At 43.5% G+C, this 26,427-nt stretch overlaps 2 protein-coding genes and 1 pseudogene across 5 annotated transcripts in view; 1 reads left to right on the top strand and 2 right to left on the bottom strand.

The window, feature by feature from the left end:
• Window positions 1-23,529, bottom strand: part of Ankmy2 (ankyrin repeat and MYND domain containing 2) — a 41,384-nt gene extending 17,855 nt beyond the window's left edge. Inside the window, exons 1-4 of one of the 2 annotated variants that reach the window (NM_001399649.1) lie at window positions 23,267-23,529; window positions 15,295-15,359; window positions 11,334-11,472; window positions 5,370-5,468 (exon numbers count right to left, since the gene is read on the bottom strand). In NM_001399649.1, the coding sequence (NP_001386578.1) occupies window positions 5,370-5,468; window positions 11,334-11,472; window positions 15,295-15,359; window positions 23,267-23,333 (370 nt within the window). In that variant the 5' untranslated portion in view covers window positions 23,334-23,529. The remainder of the gene's footprint in view (window positions 1-5,369; window positions 5,469-11,333; window positions 11,473-15,294; window positions 15,360-23,266) is intronic. The other variant, NM_001108019.1, reaches the window with a different exon arrangement.
• Window positions 5,585-11,327, bottom strand: Nono-ps3 (non-POU domain containing, octamer-binding, pseudogene 3; annotated as a pseudogene).
• A 329-nt stretch (window positions 23,530-23,858) lies between the features above and the next one.
• Bzw2 (basic leucine zipper and W2 domains 2) overlaps window positions 23,859-26,427 on the top strand; it is a 60,560-nt gene continuing 57,991 nt past the window's right edge. For 2 of the 3 annotated variants that reach the window (XM_063261524.1, XM_063261525.1), the window contains exon 1: window positions 23,859-24,023. The gene's annotated coding sequence lies outside the window, so the exon portion shown is untranslated. The remainder of the gene's footprint in view (window positions 24,024-26,427) is intronic. The other variant, NM_134402.3, reaches the window with a different exon arrangement.

Here is a 26,427-nt window from a genome sequence, read left to right as displayed (position 1 = left end):
TCCCTCATTCCCCCTCCTTGATGTCTTCTTTCTGCCTACTAGAAATTTCTATTCACATCTTGAGGAATCAACCACATACTAAGAATCTGAAATCAGCCAAGGTGCTATGTTTAGTAAACGGTATCTGCCTCCAGAACCTTCCAGGAGAAAAACAGCATTCATCTGAGCAAATCTCCTACAGCAAGCAAGTTATAAACACCACAGCATCAAAATCAATACAGGCGTCTCCGTGGGAACTGGCGGAGGCGCATAAGGGAAGGAAAAGGCTGAGGGCGACCAACCGCACTGATTCTTTGCATGTAACCTACACCAAGGCTCCGCAAAACAGGTTCGTAAGCCAAATAGCTCAACAGAAGTAGCAAAGCAGGCATGTGAAGACTGGGACGTACACGACCAGAAGAAAGCATCTATTTCTAGGAGTCCCTGAGATGTAAAGTTCTACTGTAACGTGATCACCTTTGGATCACCTCAGAGACAGCTCTGGGTGAGTTTGTGGAGGTGTTTCCTGCAAGGCGTGAGTAAAGACTGAGGTCCCACTCTTCTGATGTGACTGAAACCATCCCATGAACTGGAGCGCCAGAGTAAAAAAACAAACAGACAAACACACACACACACCACACACGATGCCGAGTCCCTGAATTTATTGCTTTTCCGGCTGTAGACAGTATGACCAGCCTCATACTCCCATGACTTCCCTACCGTGATGAGCCTCAAATCATGAGCCCAAATCAACCCTGCCCTCCTTTCAGAAATTGTTTTCGTCAGCTCTTTTGTCATTGGGAGAAGAAGAGTAAGCGAATATAGCCAGCTCCTAACTAGACAGTCAGAAAGGCGGCTAGCAACTGTACACATCCACACATAGAATGTCTGCAACCTGAAACTGACACGGTCAGAGAACCACTCTAACCTAATTCACTTGCTAATCATTATTAGAATGGCATATGCCTAGAGTTTATCTTTGTAAACTTAATTTTACTTGATAATTTTAAATTCCACATAAAGTTATATAAAAAGCAGGTTTCAACCCCTTTTCATTTAAAAATTCTGATTCTGATTAGCTACAACTAGAAAGCATTATTAATAAGAAAGCAAATGCTACGGAGTGGGGAATTTGATTGTTATGGACCAAACTAAATCATTTCCCACCAGCTCGAGTGTTTCACACTTGGTTCTAAGCTGGAGGCACTATTTGGGGAGGCTGCGGAACCTTTGGGACAGAGGTTAACTCGGGGTGAGCCTTGGGGGTTCTAGAATGGTTCTGTGCCAATCCACCATCTGCTTCCTGGTTGGCACCACCTAACAAGCAGCTGTTTGCTCTCCTGCTGCTACTGCAGAGACAGCTCTTTGCCAGGCTTCCCCACCAGGCTGGACTCTAGCCCTCTGAAATGTAAAGTCCCAGTCCAGCATTTTACTCTAACGCAGTCGAGATGCAGGTCTTCTCAATAGCAAAGACGCACTGACATGTCTGAGTAAATTTTGACTCTGCAGGGATGAACTGAAGGTCAAACTTCTTAAGCTTGGAAGGAAAACTGAACTGAATTCTCACTTTTAAAAGCTGTAGCACAACGTTCAAATGAACAGAGAGAAAAGAATATACCGTGATATAACTGTCGAGGAACAAGTGAGAAAAAAAAAACTGTACATACCAGAATGATCATTCAACTGTGGTGGGTTTCAAAAGATATAAAATCTACATAACTCATCTCAGAAGGTCCAGCAATGAAATCCTAAATGAAAACAGAGACCCCAGAGGCCAAAAGAGAGAGGGGAACAGAGGGCTAGGAAGGAGTGTCCAAGAAACCATAATGTCAAGAGGACCATTAAAAGATGTGACATCCTGCATGGGTCTTCTAGAGGAACGGGCACAAAAGACTGATCCAACAAGGTTCAAACAGGAGCTACAGGCACAGTAGTGCAGAAGGCTGAGAGTGAAGGCCTAGAGGGTGACAAGCCAAACACAGAAAGAAGAGAGATGAGATTATGAGGACTTCATCCTGCTGGAGATTATTAAACGGGCAAGCAGCACCTCAAGTATAGAGAGCAAAGTACGGGCTAGAGAGATAGTACAGTGGTTAAGAGCACTGACTACTCTTCCAGAGGTCCTGAGTTCAGTTCCCAGCAACCACATGGTGGCTCACAACCATCTGTAATGGGATCCGATGCCCTCTTCTGTAGACAGCTACAGTAATTATAATAAATAAATAGAGAGCAAAGTATAAGTGGCTATAACTGTCACCAAAGAAACACACACACACACACACACACACACACTCACACACACACACACACACACACACTCACACACAACCACCAAGTAAAATAAGGAGTAATGATGAGAGAGGAGAGGAATGGAATAGATGGATGCACATGGCAAATACTAAAAAGAGAGGGACTATCACTTGGGATTAGAAATAATTCTGTTTATAAAATATATCATTTAAATGAAAGACAGGAGTACCTGTCTGTAACCCCAACAACTGGGGCATGGAGGCAGGAGGATAAAATTACAAGTCCATCTTTAGCCACACATCAATTTTAAATGATGGGACCCTATTTGAAACAAAAACAAAAACAAAAAGGAAAGGAAAGAGGAGAAAAAGAAAAGATGAAAAAGAGAAAAAAAATCAAGTTATTGACAAATGTAAAACAGAGAACTCAGAAGATGACTCAGGGGGAAAGGTGCTTGTCACAGAGGGAGCTGAAACGAAGTCTCCAGAAACCATTCAGAAAACCTGGCTTGTTGTGAAAGCCATTGTGATCAATAATAATAACAATGATGATAAAAGTAAAGCCTACGATTCCTCTTTTTCCTCCATCATGAGCTAGAAGGAGCAGAATATAAGTGGGAGTGGGAATTCTTACAATGTGGACACTAGCTAGAAAGGACTTATTGGTCAACTTTGTAACAAATGCCAGACTAGTGCTTTCTAATGAGAGACAGAAAGGGGGTAGATCTGGATGGGAAGGGGAGTACGAAAGAACTGGGAGGAGCACATGTAGGGGAAAGGATAATCAGGACATATACATACACATATATATATATCAGGGCAGGAAGCTGGAGGCAGGAGCTGATGCAGAGGCCAAGGAGGGATGCTGTTTACTGGCTTGTTCCTCCTGGCTTGCTCAGCCTGCTTTCTAAGGACTCACGATCACCAGCCCAGGGGTAGTCCTTCGAACACCCACTAGGTCCTCCAACACCAATCACTAATTAGGAAAATGCCCTACGGTCTTACCTACAGCCTGATCTTATAGAAGCATTCTGTCAGTTGAGAGTCCCTCCCTCAGACGACCATAACTTGTGTCATGTTGACATAAAACTAGCCAGTACAGTATATGTTTTAGTTAGTGTTCTACTGATGCGAAGAGACAGGATGACCAACTCATATAAAAGAACAAATTGAACTGGGAGCTTGCTTAGAGTTTCAGAGGCTTGGTTCATTATCAGGATGATGGGGGAGTGTGATGTCAGGCAGGCAGGCATGGTGCTAAGAAACACCTAAGAGTTTTACAACCTGACCCTGAGGCAGCAGGCAGAGCATGATTCTGGGCCTGATGTGGGCTTTTGAAATGTCAAAGCCCACTCCCAGGGACATGTCCCCCAACAAGCCCAAGCCCAGTCTTTCCAACTGGAAACCAAGAATTTAAATACATTAGTCTATAGGGAGCCATTCTCATTGAAACTTTCACAGCATATATGACTGAAAAAAAAAAAAAAGTATCTCCTACTTTTAAAATAGAACGGTATGGTAGATAATTTGTGTTTTCAAATTTTGGTAATGATGTGGTGTGAAGAAAGAAAGACAAACAGCATTGTATAGGCGTGGGAGAGCAGTCTCTTTCATTTCTAGTTCCGTGACTTTGGGAAAAGTTAACTTCCATTGGAGCTGTTTCATTTTATTGTGGACGCAATAAAAAGCTGTAGGGTTAAACAAAACTGAAGGTCACCCGAGTCCCTTCTTATTATACATAGTCAGAAACCTGAAGCCCATGAAAGAGATTCCCCCCCCCCCCATAATCCTAATTATCAACAATCTGAACTAAAATGCCCACCCCTGATCTCCCAGCTCTGTGCTCGCACCCTCCACAGCCGCTTAGGCATTAGTTAGGGGCAGTCAGAACATCTCTGAGACTGAAACTACTTCTCTAAAGTGGGCACAGGAAGGCCATAGCTTTCTCAAACATTGTCATTAAAAGCTCGCCTAAGTAGTCTGCCTGGCTGTATGAAAAGAAGCAGCTACCAATTTCAAGAAAAAGTGACTGCAATATGTAGTTAATTTTGTCCATACCTGACTAATTCCTATTGTATCTCAGCTTAAAGATAATCTCTCTTAAAAACCTATTGGAAAAAAGGGTAGAAAATCCTTTTTCTCAAGGGATGTCTACAGTACTCAATACTCTCTGAAGAGTATAATCTCACACCGTTGGTCCATTGCTGGATGCATGGTGAAAACTCTTCCTTGCTCAGCACTGTAACCAAGGCACCTACAAAATACTCAACAGGGTGTGACCATCAAGGCTTGGTCATCACAAGACCACAGTGATACCACTAATTCAGTTGTTTCTGTCTTTGCTTTTCTATTAATGGGCTCTTGACTTCTAGTTCAGAGGCCATAATACCAATGACCAAGCACTCAGTCTCCCTTCATTATGTTAAATAACAGGACCAACATGCCAAGAACGAGTGGGCTTTGAAATCAACGATTACGGCTGATGAAAATAAAGAGGCAGTTTAACATTGTTATGACACTCCTTTCCAACACTGCCATTGTGGTTCCGATGACTATTCACAGACATAACAACTACTTGATTAGTCCTACATATGAAGATCTCAAGTCAGTCATCTCAATCCTTAAAACAGTCCTGTGTCTGTTCTACACTAAAGAAGCTGAAAGACAAAATTGTTAAGTACTTTGCTACAAAGTGGTGGCAGCCAGAACTTCAACTCAAGTTTGCCTAGACTTTACAGTCAAGTTCTCCATCTTGGCACTAAACTCCCTCCATTAGAGAACTAACACGCCTTCATTCAAAGAGTTGAGTGCAATGAAATGTTCTTGCCACGTTGTCTCTCACAGAGTGGGAACTCCACATAGCCATTCGTTTTCTCAAGAGAGCCATCAGGGATCTCACTACGTCAGAGTGAGCTATCAACATTTTGCCAGGCATGGTAGCCCGTGCATTTAATGCCAGAGCTAAAGAGGCAGAGGCAGGTAGATCTCTGAGTTCAAGACCAGCCTGGTCTACATAGCTCCAGGACAGCCAGAGCTATATAGTGAGAACCTGTCTTAAAAATCCAAACGAAATAAACAAATAAATAAAATATTAGTAACAGGAAACAGAATAATTCACTGTGAAGTCATACAAACCCTTACCCACAAAGGCTGCCATCTGGGAGGCCGTTCTTCCCACCGAGTTCACAACGTCTGTCTCTGCTCCCGCCTCCAGCATGGCCCAGGTGATGTCTTTATTACCTAGAGTTACAGGAAACAAATTGGTGAGATGCACAATTGAAACATCTTTTACATGTGCCTGCCCTCTCCTCTCTCTCAGGCCCCTCCCTGACTTTTAAGTTCCTACCACATAAGCATTTTTATTTTTCCAAAAGTATGAGTCACAACACAGTACAAGAAAATAAGTGTAGCAAATCTATTTAGTCAATCTTATTTCCTAAAACTTCCACTTGGTAATGCCAACATGGCACGGAATTGAACATCACTTTCAACAATGAAAGAGTATGTTTGCATAATGATTATGCTTTGTATAACATCAAAACATACATCGAAATTATCAAAAACAAAGATGAGAGAAAATGAACAGAAGCACTCCCTTGAGTGCCATGGACTCGTTCCTTCTCTCATACCTACAGACTCGGGTATTAAACTCCCAGCTCTTTCTGCAAAGTTCTGTGTGAACATCTCTCTTCGTTCTCAGCCTTTCAAATCATTATAGATATTTTACTAATATTATCTCCACTGAGTGAGCAGCAATTTTGGTTCATTTTTGGTATTTTTTTTTTAAAGAACATTTCCTAGAAAAGGAGGATGAAGGCTGTGTGTGTTTTAAACATCGTCATCCAGCAAGGAGAGACAGAACACATTCCACAAAACAGTGCAAAATTCCCAGGCTCTACCACTTTAGCTGTTGCCAATATAGTAAGTGCAAACATGATCGATCACAGGTGCTCTGATTAACGCTGAAAACATTTTACATATTGATCAACTGGCTTTATTTCTTTCTTTCTCTGTCCAGTTGTCTACTACAATATTTGTCTTTCTCTAGTTGGTTTATAAGACCTCCTTATAGATAGCAATGAGGCCGAGATACACAATAAATATTTGTCTTCATTTTTATTTGTATTTTAACTCTATCTATAGTGTTCCATTTATAGCAGTGTAATGGGGGGGGGGGTGGCCAATTTGGAGGGTGATACAAAAACCTAGTGCAGTGGAAAGTCCCTGGAATCTATATGATCAACTCTGTGAAGATGCATAGTAATGGTGGTATGGATCCTGGACCTGAACGGGACATTTTCTGTAACCGGGCATTCCAGCAAGGCTTTCACTGTGGGACTGGGACACCAATCCAGCCACAAAACCGTGGGCCTATAATTTGTTCTGACTGCAGGATGTGCTGAGGTAAAGGTGATGTAGAACTTGTGAAATTGGCCAACCAATGACTGGCCCAGCTTGAGACCCATGCCACAAGAGGGACAGTACCTGGATGGCTGGAACCGGAGGCTGGGCAGCCAGAGAACTAGGATAGAACCAAACATGATTGGAAAAAAGGAATCAATGAAATGATTCCTAATAAACGACTCTCTGCTATACTCATAGATGAGTGCCAAGCCCGATCACCAGAGAGGATTCCTCTGGCAGCCGATGGGAGCAGATGCAGAGAGCCACACATGAACATTAGGCAGAGCTCAGGGCATCCTGATGGAGAGGTGGAGAAAGGATTGTAGGAGGCAGAGGGGTTGACGACACCAGGAGAACACGGCCTACAGAGTCAACTAAGCAAGGCTCCAAGAGACTCAGAGACTAAAGGGGCCATCATGGGGCCTGCATAGGTCTGTGCTAGGTCCTCTGCCAATGTGTCATGGTTGCTTAGCTTGGCGTTCTTAAGGGACTCCAAAGAGTGGGACTGGGGGTGTCTCGTGACTCTTGCCTGCTCTTGGGACCCTGTACTTCTTACTGGGTTGCCCATCGAGCCTTGGTAAGAGAGTTTGTGCCTTGTCTTATTGTATCTTCTTATGCAGTGTTTGTTTTATCAAATACTGGGAAGTCTGCTGTGTTCTAAAAGGAAATGAAGGAAGAGTGCATCTGAGAAAGAAGGCGATAGAAAGGAATGGTGAAGGGGAAACTATGGTCAGGATGTATTATTGTATGAGGGAATAATAAAAAAAAATCTATGTAATTAAATCACTGATGTCCTCTTTGCTTATAAAGTATTATTATTGTTGTTGTTGTTATTTATGTGTGTGTGCCTACAATTGTTTACTGTACATGAGTCCAGGTACCCATGGACGCAAAAGGACATTGATCCCCTGGACTTGAGTTACAAGATGGATGTGCCAGAAACTGAACCCCAGTCCTCTGTAAGAATAGTAGGCATCCTTTTTTTTCTTCTTCTTCCTCTTCTCCTCCTCCTCCTCTTCCTCCCCCTCCTCCTCCCCCTCCTCCTCCTCCTCCTCCTCCTCCTCCTCCTTCTTCTTCTTATTTTGGGTGGGAACCTCCAAATGTATTTTATAAGATAACATGGCATTACTGCTCCATTTCTCAGGAAAAAAAATCAAACTGCAAGTATCAGGAACAAATCAAACACTGCAGTACAGCAATAAAAATATACAGCTTAACTACTCGAGATAAGTAAGGCTGAGGGCGACCGTCAGACCTTCAACACAGCAGCCCTGTGCCCAAGACTGTACCAGGCCTATCAAGAAAAGCTGGAATGGCAACATCATAGACACAAAGTATCATTCACTCTCGGGTGGTCCTCATCCAAGAAAAAGATGGAAACAAGTTGCTACCAGGAGATTATTCTTAAAGACATACTAAAATGGAAATCTCTAAGAGCAAAGGTCTTCCTTAGAACACGGAGGGGTCACATATGAGACATAACAGAACTGCGAGGGTGTAGTAACCTCTGTGGACTCTTGTCTGAACTCTCACCAGGGAGAGAGTGGAGGAACGGGCAAGGTCACTGGGGGATGTTTAGGTGTTGTGGTATACAGGTCTCTGGGGTTGAAGGGAGTAAAGATGAAAAAGTAATTAAAACATTGGACAAAGAAAAAAACAAACAAAGAAGAACCAAAAACAAAAACAAAAAAAAAAAAAACCAAAAACAAACAAACAAAAAAAAAAAAAAAAAAACCAGGAATGATTAAGATTAATGGGGCTCCGAGTCCACTTTGTTGTGGTTCCTTGGGTCAGGTCAGGAATCCCCGGGCAGGATAAGGCTCTATACCACAGACTTTGACTTGTTAAATACCACAGGCCTCCCTTGCCTCGGCCCCCAAGGATGCTTCCTACAATAGTGTAGGCTGAGAAGACTGCCTATTGGGAAGAACCCCTTACACTTTTTTTTTTTTTTTTTTGTTCTTTTTTTTCGGAGCTGGGGACCGAACCCAGGGCCTTGCGCTTCCTAGATAAGCGCTCTACCACTGAGCTAAATCCCCAGCCCCTGTACCCCTTACACTTTTGCAGGGTAGAATTCTGGCTAGTCTGAAAAGGTCCTTCTTCTAAGGGTAGCAGGAAAACAGACCCTGTGACTTTATTTAATATGGACAGCATTTGCTTGGAGCCAGTGCAGCTCCATGAGCTGGACGGTTGAATGCAGGGGTTACACCAATTGCTCCAATTCCTTCCACTACGGCAGCTTGGCCGAATCATTGAATCATCGGTGGGGTCAATCCCACGGTTCTGTCTGGCATCATGGTGCCAGGTTCTGGAGGAGCTGGGGTACCAGCTGGCACAGGAGCAGAAGAAATGGTGCCTCTACTGTTTATGCCCATAGCATCTCCCAAAGCTGGCTGGCCCATCCATATCTCTTGTTCTCTTGCATCAGGGCAGGGTTCCCTTAAATCCTTCCTGCTGTCTTTTTTTTTTTTTTTTTTTCTCACAGCATGAGTTCCTCCTCCTGCCTGAGTTCTAGCTGCTTTCATTTCCGAATGTCTTAGTTATGCAGCACCTCTATTCGCCAAGGCTCTTCTGGACACCTCATCAAATCCTGCCTCATTAGCATAACCTGGTATTCATGGCATGCTGTCCCCATCTCCAGCTTCTCACTAGCCGTCCTGATGTAGCGATCCACTTGATCCTGCTGCTGCTTCTCCACCTCAGAGAGCGCATTGCAGCTCATGGTGTGGTCATACTCAGACCCAGGCTGGGCACATCTAGGAGGCAGCGCTCACTCCTTGGGAAATCGCTGAGGGGTTTTATAACCAGCTTCTCTGGAAGTCCCTCTTCATCATGTATGTTAGCTCCACAGTCATAGGTTGAGAAAATGAAGTTAGCATCAAGGAGACTTTATAGAATCTGTCTAGAACTTTCTGAGCAGTTGATTTCCCTGAGGGACTTCCTAGGTCATTCCCAATGACCTCTCCTCCTGGCCAAACACAGAAACAACTTCTTCAAGTGATTCTCTTTAGACACACACTGAGGAAGTATGGGTACTATAAGCAAATTCCACAGAGTGGCATATTGTCCAGCTCCACTTTGGCAAATTCCACTCCGGTCCATGTTTCCAAGTGGGTAAAGCCAGCAGACTTCATCCTTATGAATGAAAACTGCACCTGCTTTTCCATATTTCTCAGAAATGTTCCCCATTTCCTCCTCAGTGACGTCAGGGGAAGGTTGCTCACAAAGAGATGGTTATGCCAGGTAAAGCTCTCTCCTGGTTTCCTAAAATTCTTCAGTTCCATAGTCAAGTCTTCATCCTGACTGCTGGCCTGGTGTCCACTCACAGGTACTGGGGTGGGGTTGTGGGGGGAGACAGGTCTACTGCTGCTGCTGCACTGATGTCCATGATGCTTTCTTGGAGAATGACTCTGCTTCTCCAAGTTAAAGGTGCTCTTGCTCTGCATTTTTTGCACCCCTCTGCCCACAGTTATTTGTTCAGACTAACAGCAATGTTGCACGGTCTCCACTGTTCCTAGAAGACATTCTTAACTGCTGAGCTATCTCTCCAGACCCTGGTGCTTTTATTATTTATGGGTCCATTATCACATGTACTACTTAGAAATGGTTTTGTGCCTCAAAGTCATAATATATATAATATTATATATACATATATATTAGTGTCCTTAAAATCAGAGCTTATTGTATCACACCTCTATTTTCTGAAAGGCCTACAAACCACCGGGCAGGTATCACACACCTTTAACCCCAGCTCTCAGGATCTCTGTGAGTTCCAGGCCAGCCTGGTCTACAGAGTGAATTGCAGGACAGCCAAGGCTACACAGAGAAATCCTGTCTTGAAAAAAACAAACAAAAAAAAAAAAAAAAACAAAACAAAACAAAAAAAAAAACCAAACACAAAAAAACAAAAAGGGAGGATGAGGAAGGAGGGAGAGAGACAGAGAGAGAGCCTCAATAACTTAAACCCTGTTTTAATGTACGTGACATTTTTCAATGATTTTATTCAGTAAACAGGCTTGTAAGCATGTAAGACTTAAGTTTCTACACAGATGATCCATCAAGCTAATGGCCAGCACTTTCACGGCAGCTGTTTGATCAAAAGACCAAAACAAAAACTGGTTTGGATTTCACTAAAATGTAAAGATTCTTTTCTCAAAGAAGCCAATTTGAAAGAAAAAATGCAAAGAGAACCAACTGATTTTAAACCACTAAAAGAATAGATCCCTGGGCTGGCAAGATGGTTAAGTGCGTAAGAGCGCTTGCTGCCGAAGCCTGAGGACCGGAGTTCAATCCTTACAATTCACATGTTCTCTGACCTGCAGACTATGGTAGGCGCCAAAATCCTCCGAATCACAGTAAGCATGTTAAAACAGAAAAGAAACAGATCACTAATATTGTTTGTTTGTTTTAGTTTTTCAAGACAGGATTTCTCTGTGTAGCCTTGGCTGTTGTGGAACTTCCTCTGTAGATCAGGCTGGCCTCAAACCCTGATATCTATCTGTCCCTGCCTCCCAGTGCTGGGATTAAAGGTGTGCACCACCGCTGCCCAGCTGTTACAGCTTTTCAAAAGTCAATTCTCACCACTGTTTCCTATTAAACTTCTAAGAATTACTAAGGTAAGACATGCACTGAATTTAAACTATATGCATTTGTAGATCTTATAGGTAATTACCACTAATAAAGTAAGTACTAAAACCTTACCAGACAGTGCGGCAAACATGAGGGCCGTATACCCATGCACATGCTGATGGCAGTTGACATCAGCTCCATGTCGCAGAAGCAATTTGCACATTTCAAGTTTTCCCTTATATGCCGCATGCATTAAAGGAGTCATTCCATTCTTTAAAAGGAAGGAAAATTAGATTAATTATGGACATTTTCATTGTTATACCTCATAAACACAAACATAAATTAATAAAAGCATCTTTTAAAATCTATAAAATCTATTTATTTCCTCTCAGAGCTTACCTCAACTTCTGGGGATTAGCAAATAGAAAAGATATGTTTAACCTCACAGACCGTCAAACAAGTAAAGCAAACATCAGTACCTAGACTGCCTAAGGCCCTGTCTCCCCAACACGTTTGTCTCTTTATGACACAAACGAACAAACAGGCAGGCAAACAAAAGACAAACAAAGATGAGGACCACACAGTCAAAGCCTGCATAAGCTATAGCTAGGTAACTCAGTGAGACCTCATCTTAAAATAAGAAGCTAAAACTGGGTTTAGAATGTAGCTCCGTGGTACAGTACTTGTCTAGCATGTGCAAGGCCCTAGTTTCAACTTCTGATACCAAACCAAAGAACGAGAATTCTGAAGCCATCATAACACTTAGATAAAGGAAAGCTGAAGGAGATGCGGTGCAATCCTAATACACAATTGTAGAGCTATTCAATATGTGAATATGGAGACTGAGATGACCGACTCACTGGGCAAAGTGTTTGCCGCCACGACTGGCTTCCTGACTTTGATCACCAGGACCCACTTGGAAGGAGAAAAATGACTTCAAAAAGCCGTTCTTTGAGCACTTGTGCCCCCCACACAGAATAGACACCGAATAAATAAGATGAAGTTTTAAAAATGTTTTAGAGGAGATAAAGAGATGCCTCAGAGGTTAAGATTGCTTGCTGTCCTGGGGACCTGAGTACACATCAGATACTCAAAACTGTTGTGACTCTAGATCCAAGAGGTCCAATGCTCTCTCCTCACCTCTGTGTACACACAGACACACAGACAGTCTCAGTCTCAGTCTCTCTCTCTCTCTTCTCTCTCACACACACACACACACACACACACACACACACACAAATAAATTTAAAATTTTTAATGAATACATCTGCGCATAGTGACTTAAAAATTCTCAGACTACTGCCTTTGAGAAAAAGCAGGTATGGGATATGCTGTGACATCATATCTTAAAACAAAGGTCCCCAAATCACACACATATTTAATTACAATATGATTTGATTACATATGATTACAAACATACTTGGCAATATTTAAACTTGACAGAATTGGTTGGCCTCCACATCTGTTTGTGTTTACCTAATGAAGTAATAATATTATGTAATATTACAGCATACACAGGGTTCTGTTATTTCTCATATAGGACCCCTTCATGTCCTAAGGAAGACATTTTCTCTTAGAGATTTTTACTTTAGTGTATCAGTTCTGTTGGATTTCTTGTCTTGCACTCAACTAGAAAGAGTCTCCTTTACCTCCTGTGTCCCTGAAATTGTCCTTCCTTTCTACCTTGCCTTAAACCACCATCTTAGAGGGATTTGACAATAGAATTGGAGTTGGGTCCTTTCTGGTGATTGTATTAGTGGTTAATCAGTAGGAGTAATCAAAATTTCTTGGAACTAAGAAGAGGAAAATAAGGAGACTATACAATATGAAGACTCCATTGATTGGGTGTTTAGACAGTGAATACTTTTCGTGGGTTTGATCTTCTGTTCTAAAACAACAACAACTCTTACATATGTGCACATATATACATGCTTACATGTGCATGTGGGGGTTAAGTCATGGAACTAGGCAAGGAACCATAAGAGATGGAAGCCTCCACAAAAGAGAGCCACTGAGGAAGAGAAGGGGGTCATAAAATAATGTGGAAAAAAAAAAAGAATACTGGAAGTAAAAAAGGAGGAGAAAGACTGGGGTAAGATGAATGACCAAACCAAATGATGTTTGAAAATGTCCGATAGAAACCCAGGGTTTTGTACACTAATTTAAACACACACACACACACACACACACACACACACACACACACACACACACACACACACACAACAAAAGACCTTTTTAAAGAGACAGACTTCACTCAGGTTTCCATCTTTTCTGTTCTTCTTGGCAATCCAGGAAGCCTACCCTACGGTGAGAGTTCATCTGCAGAGAACAATACTGAAACTACACAAGTTCATCTGCAGAGAATAATATTGAAACTATGTAACCATCTGCCTTTAAAACAGAACTTCTCAATACAATGTGACAATCCTTAGACTTCAAAGAGGATGTGCAAAGCCTTTACAGCCTTGGCTGCAGATGGTGCTGTCGCTGTGCTTTGGCTGTTAGTACCCTCTGCCTATCTGCACTCTAGCTGCCCTTTGTTTCCCATTTCTTCCCTTTTTAAAGTATCACCTCCCTCTTTCTTTGTCTTTATTCTCTTCCTCTTTCTCTTTCAGCAGTAGCTGCCTTAGCAAGATTGGATTTTAGGGCCCTAAACCAGGAAAGCCTCTTTCCAAAAGAGTTCTCTTTACACTAGGTGTGCAGACCAGCTGTCTGTCACGTCCACATGGGATGTGGGCTTTCCAGAATCATTATCTCAGGCTACCAGAATCTGAGAAAAGTTAGACTAGCTCTAAGAAGCTTGGGATATCATTCCTACTATCTTGTCTCTTGATTCCACTTTACATCACTCAAATGGAGGACAACGTAAAGGGGAATTATAAATTCCCAAGGCAGTGGTTAGCATGCATTATGTTGGTTCTAATGTTACACTTTATGACTCACGGAAAAAGCCTAAAGTAATGTGAACACACTTCTACATTCTGAGACAGAAGCGTCTACACTAGCCTTTCTGGTTGTTTTCATAGTATGTCACTGTAAAACAACACCAACAACAATCTTCAAGAACAGGAGACAAATAACTCAGAACAGAACAGTTAGAACAGAACAAAGCAGAACAGAATAGTAACATACACAATCTACTAGTACGTAAAAGATAGCACTGTAAAATATGATAAAGGCCAGCTCCAGGCATAGTAAGACCTTATCTCAAACAAAAACAAACAAACAAAAAAATTACAAACGGAAAACAAAAAAAAAAAAATATTTGAAGGCAAACACCTTTAATTACATAACTGTGTCCCAAAGCTTGGGAAACCAAGACAAAATGACCAACAGTTCAAAGGGTGTCATAGGCTATACAGTATTAAGACCCTATCTCAAAAACAACAATAAAATTTAAAAAAGAAGAAAGGAAAGAAGAAGGACAAAAAAAAAGATGAAGAAGAGAGGGGGAAAGGGAAGAAAAGGGTTTTATGACTTGAGCTTAATTTGTATTTATTTGGTTGCTCAAATTTTCATTGTCTCTAATCTTGGTTTCAGTAGTATAACCTGAGTATAACAAAGCTGCAAACAACTTCTATTGAAAAATCTTATATATATCTCCATTTTGGGGTGTGTATATATGGTGTGTGTGTGTGTGTGTGTGTGTGTGTGTGTGTGTGTGTGTGTGCGCGCGCGCGCGCGTGCATGCTCACATATGCGCATGTGCAGGTATGTTTGCCTACGTGGAAGCCAGAAGTTGATGTCAAGAGTCTTACTCTATTGCTTCCCACCTTATTTTTAAGCAGAGTCTCTCACTAACCCTGGAGTTCACTGTCGTGGCTAGACTGGCTGCTGGCCAGTGAGCTCTAGGCATCCCCTGTTTCTGCCACCCATTCTCTGGACCCAAGCTGGGACTACAGGTGTGTACATGCCCAGTTTTCACATCAGCGCTGGCAATCTGAATTCAGATCCTCAGGCTTGCATGACAAGCATTTAACCTACTGAGAAATGTCCCCAGTGTCTAGGTTATTCAGTCTCTCAGGAAGTAAAATGATAATATTAATATTAATGTTAACATACATTAATAAAATGATAATATTAATTTTACCTCATCCAAGCAGTTGACATGAACATTCTTACTAGACAACAGTGTCCCGGCTTCTCGGACGGTACCTTTAAAAGAAGAAAGAAGGAAAGTGGTGAAATGTGAGGTCGTCTCTGTTGGGAATTGGTTCTAATGCTCTGTCTTAATTTGGCTCTCAAAGCTGCTCTTCCAGACCTGAGGGTCCCTGTCCCAGCTGGCTTCCACTAATAAAGAACTGCTGTACAGCCAATGGCTGGCAGGGAGATTGAGTCAGAATTTTAAGATTGTGGGGCGAGAAACTGAGAACAGAAGTAGGCGAGAAGAATCTCCAGGACTCAGAGTCAGGGGGATGAGATTTTAGAGCTGCAGGAGAGAAATCATCCAGCAGTGTAGATGAAAAAAGAGAAGCAGACTTATTGGCGGGGGGACGACTGCTGACCAGAAGGTAACAGGGTAGCAAAAATATAAATTTGGAAGGTATTAAGTCAGGGATATTAGAGGGGAGAGTTTGCTAGCCTCGGGGAGGTTTAGAAGTGCCTAGTCATTGATCTGGTCAAGCCATATCAAAATCACCCGGCACGTGCATGTGTGCCTTTCATTCCTGAATCCAGAGCTCTTGGGTGGCTTCAGCAGGCACAAGCGTACAACTGTCAGGAGCCAAAGCGGATTAACTAATTCGCAGTTACACATCTCTCACTAGAAATGGGGGGCGTCTACTGAGGAGGCAATAAACTTTAACGGGCTCTCTGAAAAGTCAAGACCAGCTAGGCTGGGTTCTAAGACATAGAGCACACAGTCACGGGCTCCTGAGAAACAGTTTTATACAAGCTAGCATAATTCCATCTTACATTTACTTCCGCTGACCTTAAATTATATTGCCTTGGCCCCATTTTCTTCTGGGCAGTCATACCATAACCACTCGGCATAGGAGTTAATGCCAAAACAAATCCTAAAAGCCATCTAATCCAAATCACCATCCCAAACGGTCAATCTCATCAGCGTAACGCTTGGAATTCAGGATGCAGTCTGTATGGAATCATTTGTCAGCCCTGGGTCTTGTAACTGATGGCACGTTTTAACAGAAGGCGTGGTTTGTAAACTGATAGGTAGGACATACCTACAAAGTCTGCTACTAAGTACTCTCTGGTCAGTATTTAGTCTCCCGTGCTATAGCGGGGATGGAATCAACATTGAAAACTCAGTTCTCTGCAGATTTGGAAGTGAGCTGTAACCGGGTCAGAACGAGCAGGTTTTTCCAGTTTTGTGTGCGACATGACAGAGAGTGGCTGCAGAAGAGAATGTTGGTATTATCACCACGAATCCACGACAGCCACATCTTCTGCCAAATAACTTCTGGCCTGATTAGGAAGTGAACAATGAAAGCGAATGTCCTCAGAGGCCAAGGAAGAGAGATAGGCCTCAAAACAAGATAACAAATGGGAGCACCCCCATCCTGAGGGGGAGGAGGGAGGAGTGGAGTGCAGACGAAAGACCAGCATGCTCCTTTCCCCCTGTAGGATTTGTAGGAAAATCCTACCCCAGTGTAGGAAAAGCAAGGACACCACTGGCTGTGTTGGGAAAATGTCAACAGAACGATCCACACGCCCCTGGAGCATGACGATAGCTATTTCTATAAATACTGTGGGGTTTTCTTTTCCTGCCACTGAACTCCCTGTGAAGGCCATTGGTATCATTGGCTAAGTGGCTAAGGAAAAGGGGGAATTTGCTGTAGCACATGCCAGCCAGTCTGGCCTAACTAGTGAGTACCAGGCACATGGTAGACTCTATCTCAAAAGAGGAAGATAATGTTCCTGATAATGACACTGAAAGCTGACCTCTGACCTCCACCCAAATGAACAAACACCTATACACCTACAATTGCGCGTACACACACACACACACACACACACACACACACCACACACACACACAGACAGACACACATGCACACACACACTGTGGCTTCTAATCGGAACCTTTCTCAGACTCAAGGAAATTTGGGAACAAAAAGTCCCTTACCCCATTTGCACTTGGAGAAGACGCTTCAGTTGAACCACATTCTCCACTGAGAACTCATGGAAGTCATTCTCTTTCTGGCCAGAAGATGTTTATGGAGTAAAAGAAACTACAGGGCTGGTGAACACATCAAAGTCTGCCACATGTTAAGGGCAGGATGGGGATTGCAACTGTAAACATTTGGACTGCATTAGAGAGCAGGCCGTTAATGCTAGAACATGTTTGCCCAGAGGCCAACAGCCTAAAGAGAAAGTAGTAGGCATGCTATAAACCATAGTGTAGGGGATGCTTTCTCCTGTCCCAAGACTTTATCTATGACACCAGACAATGCCCCACCCCTGCCACCACACACACACACATCAAGCAACTCTCCAGCAGACAGGATGTCTTCCTCAGGTTTGACAACTCACAGGCCTCACATTAACACTTAACTCACATTCGCCTATTAAGTATAAAAGGTAACAGATCAGCAGTTCTCAACCTGTGGGTCATGATCCGTTTGGGGGGTCGGGGGGGGGTCAAACGATATAAGATACCCTGTATATCAGATATTTACATTATGATTCACAGCAGTGGCAAAATTACAGTTATGGAGCAGCAACAAAAATTTATGTCTCACCTCAATACAAAATTAATATGCAAAATAAATAAATAAATTTATGATTGGGATTATCACAACACAAAGAACTGTGTTAAAGGGTCACAGCTTTAGGAAGGTTGAGAGCCACTGATACAGATAAATAAATAAGGCATGATCTGTAGGAAGAGGCTTCCTATATTCCAGCAGTCTGAGCACTTCTTCAACCCGTTCTTTCACAAATATTTCTAGAGGCTTTGACACACAGATATGATCAATTATCAGCTCAGTCTTCAGCCCCTCCCCTTCCTGCAAGGTGATGGGAACGAGATGAAGCTGAAAGTTCCAACCTTGGAATACTGCCTTGGTCTTTCCAGTGACCAGCCCATGACGCAATGCTATCTCAGAACCTTCCAAACAGCAACAGATAAACAGACTCCACTGTCACCTAGGAAATGTCAAGAGATGGGGAACTATGTTCCCAGGAGCCAAGGTCAAAGACCAAATATTTAAATAAAAGATGCACCCAGCACTCCTGAGCCTGAGATGTGTGAGGGCCTTAAAAGCTGTGTCAGGAAATGAGGGCAGAGAGCACATACATATTATATCCCATCCACGCAGACACGTGTGTGCATACATACAGATCACACATCCGGCAACCTCAGCCTTTTGAGATATGGGAACCTGGATGAAAAGAATATCTGAAAGTGTTTGGGCCTTTGCAAAAGCAAACTATACGGAGGGGAAAATATATGTAGTATGACTTTTCCTTGGTATTCCCAATCTAATGACACAAAAACAAAACCACAGGACAATCAGAATATCACAGAGATGTGAAATGTGTTGTTTATACAGGATTCGGACTTATTTTTTGCTGTCCATAGGAGACGCTCAAATGATATTTTAAGTTTTTAAAAACTCAATTGAGGTCTTACATTTTTAAATTTCAATTTTAAAAAAATCAATTGAGTTTTCTAAAACATGTTTTACTAGGGGAAAGAAACGTGTCTTACCTAATTTAACAAACTTTTGTGTCTTACCTAATTTAACAAACTTTTACGGTAGGAGAGCCAACCCTGTGAGAAGTACCTGGATTGAACTGGATCAGCCCTCAATGCAGACAAAAATTAATGTAGTTAAGCTATTGAAAGTGATTAAGGACTTGAGCCTTTTGAGAGTTTATGCCAAATGGCTCAACCAAAGAAAACAGAACCCAATTTCCGTCATTAGAGCGAGGCAGGTCAGTTTTATCTGGATAAAACCAGCATTGACTGACATACATTCTCATTGTTATCCCCTTCTAACAACTCTGACATTTCTGGGGCTATTGTGAAACTTAATAAAGAATACCAAGCCCTGAGTTTCCTGAACAGTAAAACCCCAGAGAATTCTGAGGAAGACTCAGGGCTAGCCCTAACACTGACACACTGCAAGCCTTCTTTAAAAAAAAAAAAAAAAATTCCATGTGTGAAATTTTTTTGTCTGCATGTATGTCTGTGCACCCATCCTTACCTGGTGTCCAGAGGCCAGAAGAAAGCATCAGATGCCCTGGGCCTGGAGTTGGAGATGATGGTAGCCACCATGTGGTTGCTGGGAATGGAACCAGCATCTCAGGAAGAGCAGCCAGTGTTGGTCCCTGTTGAGCCATCTCTCTAGCCCCAACATGCTCTTCTTCTTATACGTTCAGAGCAATTGCTATCATTTTGAGGTGCTAGGCATTGAACTTAAGTCCTAGTTACCACGTCGGGTAAGAGCTCTATCACAGAGCTTTGCCCTAGGTGTATAAAGATTTGATTAACTTTTTAGTGGCCTTCAAAAAATGTACTTTGAAAAATTATGTATTTATGTCTATGAGCATTCCACTCAGACACATAGTTAATGACCATTCCATGATATTTCATACTACAATTCAGAGAAAACGAAACAAACACCTAAATTTAGCTCTTCTAGATTAAATGTATGTGGATATGGCACGTCCTCAAAATGGCATATGTACCACAAATCTGCCTGGGGACCAAGGAAGCCAGGAGATGGTATTTGGATCCCCTGGAACTGAAGTTACAGATGCCTGTGAGCACTGGGAACCAAACCCAGGTCTCCAAGAGCAATAAGTGCTCTTAACCACCCTAGACTCTCAAAATGGATGCTTGAGGGCATTTATACCCAACAAAACATCTAAAATACGATTTGAGTCGGTAGTCACTAAAATGTTTGTGTATAGATAAAATGATATAAAAATGCTCCATGCACATTAACTGTATGATGTACGTGGAGTAGGTGTGGCCATGCCATGGCACACACATGTTGGTCAGAGGCAACTTCAGGAGGACAGTTCTCCTTCCATCATCATGTGGGTTCCAGGACAAACAACTCCGGTTGTTTAGCTTGCTCAGAAAGAATCTTATACACTAAACTGTTTGTGAAGCCCACATGTGCCTTAATTTTCAAAGAAAAATATATCACTATAAATTGGAGTCATCACAATTTAAACTATAAAATATTTCTGAGCAGACAATGAGAGGCTGGAAAGATAGTTAAGAATCCACACTGCTCTTGCAAAGGTTTGGAATTCAGCTCCCAGCACCCATTGCATCCTCATGGCTCCCAACAGTCTATACCTTCAGTTCCAAGCGATCTGATACCCTCTGGCTTCTGAGAGCACCTTCATTTTCCAACAAAAATACACATACTCAAAATATTTTAAATTTATTTAAAGGTAGATTTAGTATAATAATAATATTAAATAAATACAATATTTTATTACATATTAAAGTATAATATATGTAATATATTAGATATATTATGAAAATAAAAATAAAATATTAAAAGTAGAAAATAATAAAAATATTTTTAAGATCGTTTTTTAGAATCTACTATATCTAATATAACTTGTGTTTTAAAACAGATTTTTCCGAGGTTTCTAGAAGTTCTCACATTCCACTTTCCTTCTCTATGAAGGTGTGATTTTTACCAAAACCACAGGCAGCAGAGGGTACTAGATCTCTTGGTCCTTACATCAATATTAGGGTTAGGACTATTATACCATTTTCCACCAGAGACCCTGACACAGAAAAGGTAACCTGCAGAAGTCCACACCACTAGGAAATGGTGGTGGTGCTGTTACAAACTAGGCTGATATGGTGACCTATTTAGCTTTCTATTGCTGGGATAAAAGATCATGCCCAAAAGCAACCTGGGGAGGATGTAACAGTCCATCATGCAGGAAGTCATCTGGGTAGGAACTCCGGCTGGTACTTGGAAGTGGGAACTAAGAGAGACCGTGGAGGGGTGATGCTCACTGGCTCGCTCCCCATCACTCAGCCTGCTTTCTTAAAGAACCCAGGACCAACTGTCCAACTGTGGCACTGTCCCAGGTGGGCTGGGTTCTCTCTTATCAATCATTAATCCAGAAGATGCTGGCACAGACTTGCCTTCAGGTAACTTATTGGAGATATTTTCTCAGTGGAAGCTCCTCTTCCTAGACGTCTCTAGCTCGTGTCAAATTCACACACGTGTGCGCGCACACACACACACACACACCTACCTAACTCAGACACGTAGTTAATGACCATTCCATGATATCTCATACTACAATTCAGAGAAAACGAAACAAACACCCAACTTCAGCTCTTCTAGATTAAATGTATGACATGGATGTCCTCAAAACGGCATTCAATGTTGTCTTCTCTTCTCCTATCTCCCAGTGTTTTCTCTGCGAGCAAAAAAGGCTCAAAAACCTGGATAGGGCAAGAAGGGATCCCTAAGTGAATCCACCTTGTATCTTTTTTCAAGGCTTGGGCGAACTAAGTCAATGAAAATCAGCACCTGTGCACTCACCAACCCTGAGCACAAGGTGGCCTAAGAAAAGCCAGTGACAAGCACACTAATTCTGTTTGATACAGCCTTAGAATAAACCCTGTGGACATGTCCACATACACGCAAGAACTCACACCTCTCCTTTCGCACACATATTTTTTTCTAGCTACCCAACTAGTTTTCACTTTCCAGCGGACATGCGATAGCTCTGGCCTGTTGACAATCAGAATCCCCATCGCTGGTGGATAATGCACTGAAATCTGCCCTTTCTTAATTTCGATTGGCACAGAAGGCAAGAAGCTCTCCCAGACTTACTAAAGGCAGCGAGAAACTGACGTAGAGATAGCACAAAAAGCCCAAACTCATCGATAACCATGCACTTCACAAAGTAAAAATCCAACCCAGGGCTATGAGATTTCTAGCAAATATCGATTACCCTGAGAATCTAATCATGACTGATTTAGAGGTTGAGATTGGTTCCTAGTCTTCTGCTGAGTTCAAAACCTGTCATTGTTTACCCTTCTCATACTCTTTAGACATGTGGACATTCCCTGTTAGGAAGAAAACATTTGTCTTCTTATCTGTGGTTCTATATGAGTTTAGCTAAGTAGAAGACTGTAAACCCAGGAGCTCTGTTTTACAATGTCCTGCTTCTCTGTTATTCAAGGGCACATGTTTAATTTTTTAACTTAAAGCATCCACATTAGTCACGCCCACAGGCCCCGCATTCTCATCTCAACAAAGCGACAGTGCACGAGGTCATGGTAATGTCACCTGCCAGGTAACAGGGATATGGTCAGGAACTCATCTGGGACATCCACTCAGTGACTGGTGGGGAAACATGGCCTCTGGCTGGCTTCCTTCCTACAAGCTGCACAGAGGAGAAGGGACTGGAATCCACAAAGTGGAAGGAAAAGCACCAAGGAGCTCGACAATACCAAGTCTAACATCCAACCAAGGTCAGTCGTGAGTGTCTCGCCCATCTCCTCGCCTTCCTGCTAATTCCTGAGCTGGCCTGGGCTACAGGAACAGACACAGAAGGCCTGGATGCAGAAAGCTCAAGGATGAACATTCAGACCGACTTCTGTGCCCTTATAAAGAACCCCCCTTGCTGAAAGCTCCCTCCACCCCCAGCAGGGGCGGGGATCCGCAAGGAATCCAGATCCTTAGGCCTCCGGAAGTCGAAAGGGCCCTTGAGACATCCGCCTAAGAGCCTAGAACTACCAGGCCACTGTGGTCTTGACTGACTACGGTCAAAACATCCAAGAAGCTGGCAAGCATGCATACGCAAACACAGGCGCCCAGGGCCGCGCGTGACAGTCTAAGATGTATAGTGACAGTCAGTCGGTTTCCAAAAAGCTGATATAGAGGTCTAAACTCGGAAACCTAGATCTGATCGCCGCAATGCTTCTGCCTCCCATCCAGAAAGGCTCCCATCGTCCCTGCAATCCGTCCCCAGCCAGAGACAGAAAGGCTTTTTCTGGATTGCAAGTTGCCCAAGGTACTCCGGGCCTGGGGCACGCTCCGGGCTCCTCAACGCCCTGCGACCAGGTGTGCAGCGCCCGGATACCAGCCCTGCACCCGTACCTTTTCCGATCACTTCCAACAGTTCCTTTTCCTCCTGGGTCAGCTCGCCTTTCTTTATGTGACCCATCGTTCCCGCCAGCTTGACGCTTATTCTATTTCTTTGGAAAGGTTTTTTAAAAAACACCAGAGACGTGTGTGCGTCGTGGATGACGACCGGAGCAAGGAAACTCGAGGCCGGAGCAGCAGCCCAGTGAAGTGGCACTCGCCAGGGTCTCGCGGCTGGGGGCCGGCGGGTGCGGCGAGCTTGAGCGAGCCGGGCTGGCGCTCTCCGCAAGTCCCGCCCCCGAGTCTCATTGGCCCAGACGGGAGGAGGAGCTGCAAGAGGCAGCAAGAGACTCCAATTGGAGCAACCCACGAGGTCCAAACCAAAAGGAGAAATTCGAAAGGGGGTTCAATACAACTTCTAGATTTTTCTATCCCTATGTTAGTCTATTAAGAAGTACAGAGACACAGGTTCCCTTGAATTCTAAAGATACTATTTCTCTGCCTGCTAGTGACTTCTGTGGGCACGTACGGAGGCATTAAGATGCAGCTAGATGGGCTGCACTGCCCCTTGAGAGTGGAGCGGTTCGGGCGAGGGGCGGGGATGGGGCGGGGCCGGGGCGGAAGGCGGAGCTACGCCGGGTTCCGTGTGTCTGTGTCAATGTGTCTGTCCTTCACTCCTCCATTGTCTGCCTCAGCCGCTGCCGCCGCCACTGCTGCTGCAGGATCCGCCGCAGCCACCAGTCTCGCGCGTCGTCGCTCCCTCCTTGGACAGGTAAGAGGTGGCCAGGTGGGGTGGAGGGAACCTGGGGGTTGAGGGAGCGGTGACCGCCTCCGAGCCAAAGGCTCCTACGGGGCTGGAGCTGGCGTGGAGGAAGCATGTGCCACCTGGGGCGGTTGCCCTCTTCTTGGTAAAGGACCCCCTTGCCGCGCCATCATCCGTGCACTTACCGCGTATTAGTGCCTCTCGAGCAAGACCTAGACCTCGCTGCGTTTGCCCGCCCCAAGAGCTCCGGGGACCGCGGGCGGGCGGTGAGCTGGCCACGCGGTGAAAGTGGCGGGTGCACATGGTCTCGTGCGTGGCGATCCCCGGGGAGGCCCGCTGCCGGGAGGTGAGGGGAACACCCCATGACCAGCGAGAGTGGGAGAGGCTCGAAGAAGGTAATTTTCTTTTTGCAAACCTCGTCCTCCCCACTAACTTGTCTGTCATCTCTTGGCCTCTGTGGAAGCCATAGAACCTGGACCTGTGGTATTCGTTAAGGATATTTAGAAGCGATTTACGCTTGTACTGATACTTCGTTGGGGTGTGGGGTCTTTTTGCTCTGAGAGAGTTGCCTGTCTTTATAACTCAGGTTTGGGGATTTATGGAACTAGGGAGGGGAGGCTGAAGAGGGCGGGGATTAAATTGGTGTTGCTGTCTATATATAGCCTTAGATTAGCTTCTTAATCCAGCCTTCATTCAACTGTGGCGTGGATCCTGGAGGGTCCACCGTACGTAGATAGGTGGTGAATAAAGTGTGTACCTTTCAGTGCCTCGGATGCAAGGTACACTTACGAAAATGTGTCATCATTCCTCCAAGGTGCTTATCTGTAACGTTCTACAGCGTCAATCAATCACTGCTTCTTCAGAAATGACTGTTTAGTTTTACTGTTGTTTCTCAAACAGACTAGTATTGATGTTTCCTTCAAGACGCGATTGTGCTAGGGAGAAATACTTGAATAATTAGGTAGGCGGTTTCTATTAAGTATCCTCAGCACCCACCACTCGTTCATTCTCCAGTGCCAAATATGATGCGAGATGCCTTTTCCTCTGGCCCTCTGTTTCATTTTGCTCAAAGCGTGTTCCGGCACTTCAGAGACCCAGGGATGATGTTCCCCATGTCTTGTCCCTAACCAAAACCTTTTCTAAACTCCTGCTGCCCATCCCCCAATGGCCACAGACAGACAGAGCTTCAGCTTGGGGAGGGAGGAGCAGATTCTCACATGAAAATGGTTGGTAATTATTCATCTCAATGTATAACAAAGAAACTTTTGTTTGATGGTGCTTTAAAAACGATGTAGCTGTTCAAACAAGCAGTAGGGCTTATGAGAGTGACCAGTGTTGTGTAACACATTAGTGCTTCTGCCACAGCAATTAATGTGCCAGAGGTAGCCACAGACCTAAGAGAATGCCTGCGCGTAACCTCTCCATGTGACTACACATCATTTCAGCAGATGCAGAGACAGAATTGGGTACTTAACTGCCAGGATTTCCATCTCTCGTGCCAAATCTGGGCCATGGTTACTTGAAGGTCACACCTGTTTGTCTCCCTGGGATCGTCCGTTCCTCGACCGATAGAGACGTTGGGTTGTGTTTTAAGCACCTGGTGGGTATTTAGTCTTCTGAATGCACGGCTTTAACTTAGAGTTGATGATCTTTCGGGACAAAGGAAGATATCCACCTAGAAGTGCAGATAAATCCTATGTTCAGTTTGAATTTTGGAATCAGATACCTAATGGAGAGTGTTCAGAACCCTTTCAATAGTAGCATAAATATTTAATGTCAAAATTAGATTAGTTAACGAGCTTATTGAAATATATTCTCATTAAAGAACTCTATGGATGATGAAATAACTATTCATTTTGACTATCTAATCTGTTCCAGATATTCTGCCAGATGCTGGCAGAGGATTATTTTAACCATTGTTACTATAGACCAGGAATTAGCCAATATTATCATCATTTACAAAAATATGAACAGAAACTAAAGGAGGCGAATTTGCCCACAACCCCAGAGTTGGAAAGTATGGAATCTGGAATTAGATTCTGGTCTGTCTGTAAAAACCTTTCTCAGGGTATGGTAGTACACACCTCTAATCTCATTATTCTGGAAGCAAAGACAAGCAAATCTTTCTACGAACTGGTTCCAGGCTAGATGGGGCTATGTTGCATAGTCTCAGAGATTAAAAATAAAATAAATAGAAACACAGCCAAACTGAATGGGGGAAAAAAGAAAAAGGAAGAACATAACTGTTCTATCTATGCTGGAGGAGAAACTTTATTGTCGATAAAGTAGCGACGAGTATAGGCAAGGACATCTGAGAGAGTCCAGAGTGAACATGACCCAGAGCTGTATAAGGAGAGGACAGCGAGGGGAACCAGGTACAGCAGCTAAGAGGACAAAAGGTAAAACAGGTATC

This window comes from Rattus norvegicus, chromosome 6, assembly GCF_036323735.1.
Source record: "Rattus norvegicus strain BN/NHsdMcwi chromosome 6, GRCr8, whole genome shotgun sequence".
NCBI lineage: Eukaryota > Metazoa > Chordata > Mammalia > Rodentia > Muridae > Rattus > Rattus norvegicus.
Note: the sequence above shows the minus strand (reverse complement) of the source record. Positions and strands in the feature narration are given on the sequence as shown.